The sequence below is a fragment of the Chinchilla lanigera genome, unplaced genomic scaffold (genome assembly GCF_000276665.1).
Source record: "Chinchilla lanigera isolate Chin_1 unplaced genomic scaffold, ChiLan1.0 scaffold00080, whole genome shotgun sequence".
Taxonomy (NCBI): domain Eukaryota; kingdom Metazoa; phylum Chordata; class Mammalia; order Rodentia; family Chinchillidae; genus Chinchilla; species Chinchilla lanigera.
Genome location: NW_004955481.1, coordinates 1,044,395 through 1,057,140, shown reverse-complemented (window position 1 = coordinate 1,057,140; position 12,746 = coordinate 1,044,395). Strand labels below are relative to the sequence as shown.

General features: G+C 44.9%; 1 protein-coding gene across 5 annotated transcripts in view; it reads right to left on the bottom strand.

Annotated features, from left to right (window-relative positions):
* The window catches only part of Smg6 (SMG6 nonsense mediated mRNA decay factor), a 237,958-nt gene that overhangs the window by 120,858 nt on the left and 104,354 nt on the right, over positions 1-12,746 (bottom strand). For all 5 annotated transcript variants that reach the window (XM_005402587.2, XM_013503361.1, XM_005402585.2 and 2 more), the window contains 2 exons: positions 12,576-12,744; positions 355-556 (listed from right to left, as the gene is read on the bottom strand). In XM_005402587.2, the coding sequence (XP_005402644.1) occupies positions 355-556; positions 12,576-12,744 (371 nt within the window). The remainder of the gene's footprint in view (positions 1-354; positions 557-12,575; positions 12,745-12,746) is intronic.

The following is a 12,746-nucleotide window of genomic DNA, read 5'->3' as shown; positions in this document are numbered from 1 at the left end:
GAAGGAGGGTGCTTTAAGCATGATGCAAACCATTTGGAGCTGAGTGAGAGCACTGCCAACACAAGCTGCACTATTTAAACAAGTGAGGAAATGATCGTATATACAACATGCCAGCGAGCGAGCGCACACGCACACACACACACACACACACACACACACCAAAGGAAGTTGAGAGGGCTTTTTTTCAGGACATAGAGCTGGATGTCAGCGGCTAAAAGGTCGATATTTTCCCTTAACACCCTTCTCAATGACTTAATCATGTTCCGTTTGCATAGAAAACTTCCCAAGAATAAAAAAAGTCTGGAGAATTAAGAGGAGGGGTGAATGGGGAGGGACGTTTGGCCTGGTGCTGACCTTATCCGAGGTTTTCTCCACGTAGCAGGGGTCCTGAGGGGCAGCTAGCAAGGGGACAAAGCCTGAGAGAAGCCGATCCTCTTCCAGGATAAGGAGGGTGAGGTCATCATCCGGGTCCTTGTACAGTGGCACCTCAGACTGATTCACTGCAGTCAGTATGTTACAAAAATCAGCCAGCGTTGACCATACATCCACAGCAAACCTGTGAAAAATAAGGTCAGAAAGAAGAGCAGGTCTAAAGAGGGACCAATAAAAGTACACTCAGCATTTGTGAGCAGAATACTTGCAGCGAAAGTTGTCCAAGCTGGCAGCTGCCAAGAAATCATACTAAAAATGCTAGGATTCAAAATTCTGCCCGTGGCAATAACATTGGTATGAGTGGCCCTCTATGCAAAGTTTAAATTGATCAGGGGGAGTTTTAAAATCCTAACCAGAGAGTAAAAAGAATTTGGAGAAGTAGTTGCCTAATGCGGGTCCTATCCCTTTTCGAGACAACGCTCTGAGGTGCTTAAGGAAACACTCTACATACCCAGTGCCTGAGGCAGCTCCCAGAATTTTGCCTTCCTGAGCAACTGAGTATATACCACACGGACAGCAATGATCCCAGCCCCTTCTTCCAAATACAGCTATGGGGGTCCAATCACACTATGCAGTCATGTGGGTTTTCCCTTTTTGATGCTTTAGAATTCTCTTCCAATCAAACAGATTCAGAGAAAACCTCATTCCTGGCCTGCCAAGAGCCACTCAAGAAGGTAAAACTGCTCAAACATTTCCGCAGATGAACCGCTATCAGTGCTGTCTTGACCATCCCAGGCCCTACCTGTTCTCTCACTTACGGAAGGTTAGATACAGGGTGACTAGCCATTCTAGGATTGTCCCAGTTTTAGCACTCAGAGTATCATCTCTCTCCAAATCTTCCAGTTCTGGGCAAATCAGGATGGCTGGTCATCATGATTGCATATCACCAAGTGCTGGCTGAACCTGAGAAGAAAACCTCCAAATGCAAAATTTAGCTCTCCTCATTTAAAATTCCAAATAGAATTATAAAAGAGGGTTCATTTCTCTATCACTTATCAGATGTTTTCATCTACTGTGGGTTCAAATTCCCGCTTTGGTGAGGGCCTGCCCAGGAATACCTCAAATTGTGGTCAGATGCACTGCCTGCCAAATGTATAGATTTGTCTTTCTACTCCAGAGAAACCCTTAACCTGGGAATCTGGAATAGGCAGTACCCTCTGGATGCTAAGTTTTACTCCAAAAGGAACAAAATGCATAGGAGAATTACAAAGAAAGTTTCACAGTTAGGTTCAGGAGGTGGAGTAGAAGAGAAAATAAGCAAAAGTAAGTTGTAGAATCATCCTGGACTCTCCCCTGGGGAGTTACTATGCATGAATCCTGCCTGGAGGGAGGGGCCTCAGACCTAAGCAATTTGTTTTATCTGGAGACTAGGAACCATTGGGAGATGGTGGAAGAGAGAGCATTCAAGGGATATGTCACTGAAGGTGATGCTAAGGGAGAAGGTGGGGAGAGGTATGGGAACTCCCTGATTGGCTCCAGGTGGAAGGAGATTGCAATGGTTTATTTACTGTAATCACTGCACTAGGAAAAGGCAATGAAACGAAACATCTTGTTTTCAAGAGCGTCCTGGGAACCAGGTGGAACATACCCCCATTAATCACACAACAGCACATAATCAACACACGTGTACTGCAGAAGTAACTCACTTCACAGGCTTTGCCCAGGAAAAAGAACATGTTTGAGAAGAATCACCAGAGGGATAAGAGTTTCCTAAAGCCTCTCTGCACAGACACCGACAACCAGACTCATTCACAAAGCTCCATCTTTTGGCTCAGCCTGGTTTGGCTGTCAGAAATGTTTAAATATGGAAAAAAATAAACAGTTGCAACACGTTTCTGTGCAGAGATCTGCTTGAGCCCCTTTGTGATGTAATGGGAAACGCGGCATTCAGGCTACCAGCTGTAGAATAAACAGAACTTTGAGGGTTAAAAGGAACTGAACTTTCCACGACCCCATCTGCAGAGAAGAAAATAATAAGAGGAATGATGCACTGCCCCACAGCTCTGATAGTTTATCCTCTGGTCCCGGCTGCAGAGACAAGCACCGGATGTGATAGGGCTGCTCAGGGCCGCCTCTGAGGTTAGTGCTGCCCATGGGAGACGCACAGGGAGGTTCTTCCAGTTCCCCACTTCCTCCCCCAGTGCCCTGCTGGCCACTTGAGCCCACTGCCTGAGTCTGATCCCACAGCACTGGTGAGCTTTGGCCAGCAAGCATTGCTCGGCTGCAGAGCAGCAATTTGGAAAATAAACAGGAAAGACGACAGTGAGAAGAAAGGTGAAAAGTCTCCCAGCTGAATTCTTGGCTTTGGGGCCCTGGCTGGTGCTGTGCAGGTTGAGGCTGCAGTAGGACTTAATTGGGGGGTAGGGTGAGGGTGTGAGCAGCAGCATCCCCAGCCAAAGAAGGGCTGCCACCGTGGGAGGCCCCATAACCCTCTCTTACCCTCCCACCCCTACCATCTTGGATCCAAAACGAAGAAATATGTGGTACCATGTGGTTCTCATTACCATGCTCTCCTGTCCCCTAAGGCTCAGATAAACCAAAAGTGACTCCTCCCAGAGATTGCTGGCCACCACTAGGGACCCCTGCCCACATCTGCCTTTTGCCTATTACCACCCACCTTGTGCCAAAACCTTAAGACATTACAAAAATAAGGTAAATGAGATCTGCTACCCTAATGTTGATTTTGTAAGACAGCAGCTAGTGCCAAAAGACATAGGAAGTACCACGAGTTCCCAATTCAGAAATATAAGTAAAAGTGGTCCAAGGGTCAAGCTAGATTGATCAGAACCAAGGGAATACATAAAATGCTTCAATGAAAGGTCACTTCTGCCCAAGATTCAGCCCAATCTTGTATATGAACTTTGATTCTGAGTAGTTGCTTTCTTTTGGTATCTCAGTGGGACTGTCCAAGCTCAGGTCACATTTCATATCATCAGTTATCTCATCTCACTGAACACCACAGACATGAACACAATTACATAGATGTCCCTGGGCCATCTACTGACTCTCTACAGCAGTGTTGGTGGGAGAAGTATCAGGAAACTAATTCTGAAAAATGGAGAGGTGCTTTGAAAATGCAGCTGAGATATCTGAATTAAAAAACTGGTATTTGAAAGGGGACCAGGTAATTTCTGGAACCTTGGCAATATGACCTCAGCTTACCCCAATCAAGCCTTTGGGCTAGGGCAGTTCCATGGTTGAACACAGAGTTTCATGTCTGAATGCAGGGAGAAAAGCTTAGCTTTTTCCTGTTTTAGTTTCTTATTTCAACCAGAGTGCCTTCTAAACCTTCACCCCCACATCAGCTCTTGCACCCTAAGGATTCAATATTGGCTGAGGAACCCAAAATCAAATTCTTATGGTTATGAAGAGCTGTTTAAACAGCTCCCAACCTTCTGGAAAAGCTTGGGAAATGACTCCCCGAAAGGTTTTTCTGATAATCTCAAATCACCTTTGATTCTCTATGGACCCTCTAGAGTGCTGTGGGCTCAGTCAAATCCTTTTGGCTTGTTCTGGTTCAACTTACATTTTGGGGGAGCTCCCAGAGCTCACAAAATTACTAAAGTTAGGGTATACTCATCACCAAATAGACAAAAAGCAGCCAGAGAATATGAAATTGTGCTTAATAAACCCATTTATGGCTCCCAGAATGGTGGCAAGGGAGTCTGAGCAGCTGGGATGTGATTAATGCACAGGGATCAGCAGTTGCAGGGCGACCCATGGGCCCAGCCCCACAGAACACACCACACACCAGGAAGCAGACCCTTAGCTGGAGTCTGAACACCAGATCCTTGCATGGGACAGACCAGTAGTGACTAGTTAGAGGTATGAACTCAGAACCAAGGCCCACTCACTTCCCTACAGACATGCATTCACTTACTCCACCAGGAAAGGAAAAAAATAAGAGTTAATTTACTTTTTATTGCCTCAGAATTCCAAGGTTTAATGTAGCTGTCAGTTTGAGTGCGGTGCAGCTGCTGGCCGATACAATGCAGCCCAGGCCAGCCCAGGTGACTGGGGAAACACATTTCACAGAAATGAACCAACACACACTCTTGGCTGGTTGTTTGGGGGATATTGACTTGGGGAATCAGATTAACCCTTCAGGCAGGGGTTAGTTCTGCAAATAGCATTAAGAAAAGGCACTTCAGTTGAGGGAGCTAAGAAACCCTGCTCTAAGGTGGGCCAGTGGGTTTCTGTGTTTCTAAAATTCTAGAGATCTCTCATAGGATATGTTATACAACTAAAACATGCCCTGAAAGATTAAGGTGTGAGATACGTGAGGCGTGTTATACCACGACAATCTGTCTCCTTGCCTGGAACTTAGAAGGAAGGCAGAATTGCCAGGTTTATAGGGAAGGGGTCAGTCAGGACTCCTGTGAAAGCTCCCACAGGGGTGGGGCCAAGGACAGTGACAGTTGGGAAGCGTCTGACCAGGATTCAGTCTTTTTTTCTAGAAAGACTAAGGAGGACTAAGTACTCACACACTCCTTCATATTTTTACTGGGGGAACAGGCTGACTGGTGATTAATATCAAGTACAATGACCCCATGTTACAAGCCTGCAGGGGCCTGTGGAGGTGGCCATTTCCTGTGTAATACCAGCTTGTTTAAACACTAACATTCAAACTCCACAGCTGCAGAACAAACCCGGAAAGAGTTGAGTGAGAAGAAGCCCTGCATTGTGTTTCAGAGCTATGGAAGATCAGAGAAATACTACAGATGGGAAACAAGTTGAGTCTTTTGGTTCCTGGGATGAGGAGATTTGGAAATATAGGCAAAGATGGTACAGAAAGTAGGCACAAAGCAGCTGAAAAAGAGAAAGCCATGGACAACATCTACAAAAGGCAAAGACAAAAATACCATAACAAGAGAAATTCTCTTAAGATATGTAGTGTTTACTTTTGAAAACTTAATTCCCTTTTGGAGCCCACACCTTTCCAATTCACTTGTTCAGTGGCCAACGTAAGCCCATCGCTGCCCTGGAAGACTTCTTACCCAACCGAAGAAACCACGGGGAGGTGAGCAGCTAACAGCAGAAATGGACCTAAATCCAACAAGTCTGGTAAAGTTAAAAGAATATTACTTGGGATAAAAATGGCTTAGGATGCTCCTTTAGAAAACCAAGATGTAATGCCGAGCCTGTCTGCATGGGATAAGGAAATGGTTCTGGTACTTCAGTGCTAGGTACTGTAATACGCTCTGGAATGTATTGAATATGGGGAGAAATCTATGCAACTCCCTCCTGAGGTTTAGGAACTAAAAACAGTGTTTACTACATGCCTCCATGACACACAAAAAATCAGAGAACACTGTTCTAGGATTAAGGTCATAGCAGCAAGATATAATCCTCCAAGAATAATAACTATTAATTGGTTGACCACTAAAGAATATAAGACCTAGCTGAAGATGATCCCTACTACAGTCTTATTTTATACAAAAAAGTCAACTTGGGCCTTTGAAAAAGTGCCCAACTCTGAATCAACTTTGCCCAACAGGGAAAATCAAATGCTGAAGCTCAGTAATACTGTACTACTGCAAGGACATAAACTTCCCAGTGTTCTAAGCAGTTCAGCTAAATAAAGCTCTGTGCCAATAACAGGTCACAATAGCCTCATTCCAGGTACCAGGGTACCTCTACTATGTCCCCTCCCCAACTTCTATCTAGGTCAGAGCCTTATTTGGTTTCAGTTTTCCCAAGCCACACTCATATGTATAGCCTCTGTCACATCACTATAGTGTGTTAAAACCATCAGCACTGTGTTTTGGGAAAGAGCAGCCCCTAGGGGATCCCAACATCTCTACGGCATAAGTGGAGCCCTCGGTGGCCTCCCTGGTGTGGATTCTCACGGTTCCTGCCTCTCCAAACTTTTAGCTGTAACCACCCCAACACGTCTTCTCAGTTTAGCACACACTGGACCCAAATAACCTCGGCCCAGAGCTGGAAAGTACTCTCCCTGGGGTCAGCTGCTGTACCCTGCTGGGGTCAGACTGGAGCCTTAGGCCAACACCCCTTCCTCTCACAAGGAGTCCTGTGGGAGGAGTGGGGAGGGGACAAAGGTTCCTGCCGTGAGAGAGATCACGTGTGCACCACACTCAGCACTTGGAGGAAGAGGAACCCCCTGGTGCCAGGCTGTAGTGCTGGCGCCCCAACTTGGAGCCAGGGAGACTGGGTGGGGAGCCAGGGTAGCAAAGGGGCTTCCCACAGTCACTACCACTTCCTTCAGGGAAGTGCTGATGGGCTATTACTTATTGACCTCTGAAAATGCCCTTTTGGGAAGATGTATTATGCGTCCTTGAAGGGGTGCTGATTAGACTTGGGATCAGTACTTACTTCAGAGCTGCCCCATGAGGGTGAGTGAACTAGCTAGTTTTTTAACTCAAGAATTTCTATCTCATCTACAAGGTCAACACACAAAGGCTTCCTGAGTAAATTAGCTTACTGCTTATTCCCTACACATCCCTATTTCTCCCTCTGTGACAGTACTTCAGAAGACTCCCTATAAGCCTTTTTCGGCATGCTCTGCAGACTATATAGAACAAGCCATAGAAAAGGAGCAAGTCCAAGAATTTCTAGAGTTTTCTTTCTTTCTTTCTTTCTTTTTTTTAACAGTACACCAATCCAACAGTGTGATAAATGCATCCGAGCTACAATTAGGAAGATATATAGCATCAGAATGCGAAGGTCTGGGCAGCCTGGTGAAACGCGGGCTCTCCAGAGCCCCAGCTATGTTTCCCATTATGTAACCCTGGTCATGGGCAGACAGCCAGACTCCAAATGAAAAAGAGACTCTGGCTTGGCACTGGTTCTATTTTCCTATCCTCATTCGGGGTCAGCGCAGTGTCATACAGCTGCAGAGAAAGCTCTAGGGATTAAACCTGGGAAAGCCTCCAAGACCAGGACCTGGGTTCAAGTACCAGCTGAAAGCAATAAACCAACTGCCACAGCTGGGCTAGGTTTGGATGTTCTCAAAGTCCCCTGACTCTTTCACTTACTGAGAACTAGAGATCAAGATGAGGGAAGGTCTGGCTTCAGCAGGGACTGTGAAATGAGGTAGACTGGCCCATTGCTGTGGCCCCGCCCAAAATCCTGGGATGTAAGCAGTCCCTCTACCTCGGCTCATGGAAACCTGCTGTCCTTTACCTGCCATCAGCTGTCATTTATTCCTCTCTTCATGTTCACTTGGTAGCGCGGGGAGCAGCTGTCTGTCCCTCGTCACAGGAAGCCAGGGGTAAAAGAAATTGCTAGCAGATGGGTCAAGTAGATGGTCCCTCCAAGCATCACAGTCTATTCTAAAAGCACAGGCTATACTGCCTTTTACAGTGGACAAAGCCACTTTCTGCATCCTGCTATTCTCCTCTACACCTGATACCTCCTGGGATATGAACCTATTCTATTACAACTACTAACAGATGTAAATGCAAAGTCAACTTACACACTGACTCTAGCACACAGACCTACTAAGTGCTACGTGAGGGAAGAAACAAATGGTCCTGCAATTTTTTCCTTATCACTCTCCAGTGCCAATGATGTGTCATCATCATCATCCTAAGTATTCCATATGTGCCTGCTAATCCCTAGGAAAAGTAGATCTGACTAGAAAAAAAAAGGTACATATGCAAAGAAAAGAGAATGAAAGAAACTGATCATGAGCTTAGGAATTCCCCTAGGATAGTGAGGATGCTGTGCAATGATTCTCTAACCATACACAGAGATAACAAATGAACAACAGGGAGAGAATGAAGAGAGCAAAATGAATTGAAGGTCCAGCATGTCAAAAGGATCAGTGAGGTTTCTGAAGGAAAACCAACTGGAACTACAGACTACCTGGTGAACCTTATCTCAGGATCAGAGAAATTTGTTTTTGCAGAGAACAAATGCAGGCAAGGACCAATGAAAACATGCTAAGAAGAGGCATTAAATGACAGCCATTTCCTTTCTACCCCCTTGAGGATATTCCTAACCCATTCAAAATGAGTATCATGACAAGGACCCTATAAGTGTTGGGGTGTTTACAATGCTAATATCTACCGAACTATCAAGGGTATATCATTCCCTATGGCCTTAAAAGAACAAGTGCCCCCCTATGGAAGATTAGTGGGTATAAGATGCACATTTGAAATCCACAGAACCACCATAACTTGCCAATCTCTCAGCCATGGTATTTACTTTTGGAGAATATAGGAAGCTGGCTATAATACAAGTAACTAGAAAGCAGGACGGTAAAATTTATATTCCACTTTTCCAATGCTCAGATCTGAAGGCTATGCAGTGGGAATACTTTCAGTGCTAGTCATATGAGGTTTGTTCTGCTGAACAGTGGCAGTATTTCTTTAAAAACCATGCCTTAAGGTCTTACCCAGGGACAGCAGAGCCCCCTCTTACACTTAAACTTGCACTCCAGAGACAGCCAGCTGGTGATCTGATTGCAGAGACAGACAGTACAGAAGGGGACCTAATTCTTGATCACATTGATTTCTCATGTCCAGCCTCAGTTCACAAGAGAGTAAGTGGTATCTATGGCCACAGAAACTAATTTACTGGACAATTAGAGTCAATGTATTATTGGGTCAGGTTTGCCCTCCCTGTGAAGAAAAGCCTGAAAAGACAAAGCAAGATGTTCAAGTAACCCAACCCCCTCTTATCCTAGCTAGGGATGGATGTAGCTTGGACCACGTGCCCAGCTGCAGATTAAGCCCTTGCCCAAAGATGGGCAGCAGCTCAGAGAGCCGGCAACAGGCCATTTGCTGCAGCATCCAAAGGGAAAACAGACTCGGCATCTCAAGCAAATGAGGCCCAGCACTTCCTGTGTGAGTTTTCCATTTCCTCAGCCAAACAAAAGCCAAAAGGATGAGAAAGGGAGGAGGGATGAAGGGATAAGTGCTGTGGAAGAATTAACAGACCTGATGGCTCAGGATATGGGTGGATCGTATCTGAGGAACCTGTGGCTGTGAGGTGAGGTGACCCAGGAAGGGCCAAGCTCCAGGGACAGATGCTCTGCTTCCCCATTCCCAAGAGGAAGGAAGGACTACTCAGTGGCTCCTGTACATACTCAGAAGCAGTGTCTTAGATACCTCGAGAGCAGAGCCCTTTCCTAGCATTTTCTTCCCCAAACTGCAGTTGCCTAGTCTGTATTACACATTAATAACCTGAGGCTGTACATTTTAACTCTTTGGACATCACTGCTGGGAAACAACTGTCCCCTATTCAGCAGGTCTATCAGTTCCTCTGCCTGGCTCCGTTACTCAACTCAAGTACTCATTCCCAGCTCATGAGGCCTCAGCTTGGAGTGCATTTTGGAAACGTAGAGAGCTCACAGGAAGGGTGCAACTGTCCAATACTGTGAGCCCTGCTCACACAGTTATAGAGCTAGAACTGGGGAGACTGGTAATAACAGTCCAGAACTACCCCTTGGGGTGAGGAGTAAGGAGAAAATTTGGAGGGAAAGAGAGGGGAAGAGTCAAAACTACATAGCTCACATAGAGAGACCAATAACTGCTAATCAGAAATCTCTGCTGCACTTTTCCTCTGTGGGTTACTCATGAGTCTAGGAGATACACACAGCTGGTCATCAACCCAGAAAAACTTCCCTCTTTACTCCTGTTCCCTAGCAGCACCAAGGTCTCCATACTTTGTCCGCCACTATTTTCCCACTCTCAGAGAAGAGCCCTGGAGGTAAATGATGAGGTAACTGCGTATGAATGCTTGCTCTGAAATAGTATGTACACTATGCACTGAATCTGAAGGAACGAGATCGGGTGCATTCAGGGTGGTATGGTGGTAGACTGAAGGAACTTTTAGAGCACATATTCACCAGAGACTACAAAGCAAAGAATGTGTGTATGGAAAGTAGAGGAAGAGAGAAAGAAGAAACAGAAGAGGGTGGGGCAGAAAGAAAGGAAGTGACAGAAAGGTAGAAGTGAGAGGAAAGGAATGTAAGAGAACAGAGAGCATAGCTAACAGAGGTAAAGCCTATGTGAACATATGTATATGTTCAGACACTATAGCACAAACATGAACACAGAAAAATGGGATGCAAGATCAGAAGTCAGCAAACCTTTTCTGTAATTAGTTGGTGAGTTAATATTTTAGGTTTTGTAGGTCATATGGTCTCTGTGGCAACTACTCAACTCTGCAGTTCTAGTGTGAAACCAGCCACAGATCAACTGTACATTAGCATGGTTGTGTTCCCATATAACACTACAGACACTGAAATATGACTTTCATATAATTTTCACAAGTCATGGATAGTATTCTTTTGGTTTTTCTCAACCATTTAAAAATGTATCATTTACTGAGCCCTGCTATAGATACACAAACAACCAGTAAAGGCAGACAACTGAGACAGGCCCACAGGCAGGCCCACATACATAGAATACCCCTCAATGACAGAGCCAGACTGACACACAGAGACAATCAAACCAACATGGTTGCTGACCAACATGGACACAGACACAAAATTCAGGAACATACACAAGTATTACATTCTCATGAGAACTAGTCAACACATAGAAAAGGATGGGATCAAAGACACAGACTGATATGGACCCAGACATTGAAACAGAGCCCTATGGGGAGATATGAAGCTTGAAGAGAGATAGAATACAGAGAGACATAGAAGACATAGAAGCAAATGGGCACAGATTCAGATAGGGCCATAACACAAATGGATACAACACACATAGCTACAGATGGAGCACACAGACACATGTATGAGGTGTGGTCAGAAAATATGATGAATTTTTTTATTACACCAAAAAATATAATCTTTTGTGATTATCTTTAGTTGCACTGTTGTGGCTGCCTCTAAGTCCTGAATTGATTTAAAGCATTTACCTTTGATAGTCATTTTGATTTTGGGGAAGAGCCAAAGGTTACACACAGTGATAGATCCATTGAGTAAGGTGGATACACACCGTAATGTTTTCAAAGCCTGTCTTGCAGTTGAATGGGACTCACCAGCAGCATTCAATATGTTTTTTATCACACCTCTTGAAGACGCTGACAAAACAGGACTTCTAGAACTGCTTCAGAAAGTGGTGAGGATGCTGTCCTAAGCATGTTCAAAGAGGGAAGACTATCTTAAGGGGTATTAATAGCAATGTATCTTCTCATAATAAATCCTTAAAAAAAATGTAAACATTCACTATATATTCTGATCACACCTTGTATACAAACAGCCAAGGATAGGCACACTGAAAGGTCTCTAGATAGACAACCCTGCAGAGACACAACACACAGACCTTCACACTCACCACAGATAGACACTAAGACACAAAGGCTCATAGATACACAAAGACAATGGACTCAGGCAGACAGAGTCAAACACAACCCAGATCCAGAACCAGACCCAGACCAGTACCAAGAAATAGCCACACCTGGTTGCACTGTGAATGTAAACACTGTGAATGTAATTTATACTATTTATGTATAATATGTAATTACACTGAATCATGCACATAAAAATAGGATGGCAAATTTGGTTATGATTTACCACCACTTAAGAAGAGAACAAAAAAACCCCATAAAAACAGATCTATGTGGACCATCCAGGCAGAGGCACACACTCCTATACAATGCACCCTTCTGACTCTGACAGAGAAGGAGGCAGGGGCAGGGGCAAGGTAAGGAGACAGCAAATGAGTGAGTGAGGAGAGGTGTGTACACATTTATCCTTCTCACACACTAAATGTCATGAGAGGAGGCAAGGAGATCTACGGAAGATCGCACAAGCAGAAGTGAGACCACTGAAAGATACAGAGAAAAAAAAACTAACGGAGATAAAGAGACAAAGTCTCTTACACACTGATTGACAAACATCCATACTTCAGAAGCAGCTGCAGAGATGGTGAGTATGAGGAATGATACAGCAAGAACAAGACAACACAACAGAGAGCAAACTATAGCGCAAAGGAAAGAGAGAGCTCAAAGAGAACAGGACTAGCAAGTAGGCCAAAATAATGTAAAACATCAGATGACAAAGGTGTTACAAAGGAGGGAAAACCAAAATTCAAATGAGGAGGGAACAGGGAAACATGTGGGCTGTGGGTGAGAAGAAGTGAAAAACAGGACAGGGAAGGGAGCTGCATGAGCATAGGTAGGCCAAGGTCGGTAGCATCAGAGGAACAGGCAGAACAACTCACTGTGATGGCAGATCCAGAGATGTGGGTGGAGGATTCCAGGTGTCTGGGTAGCCGAGCATCCAATCTGACCATACTTTCACACTGGGGAGCAGTTCCTTCAGGTCCGGGATAAAGGAAGATACCTTGATGTCATCTTGGTCATCCTGGTCCTCAGGAGAGGACTGCTGAGCT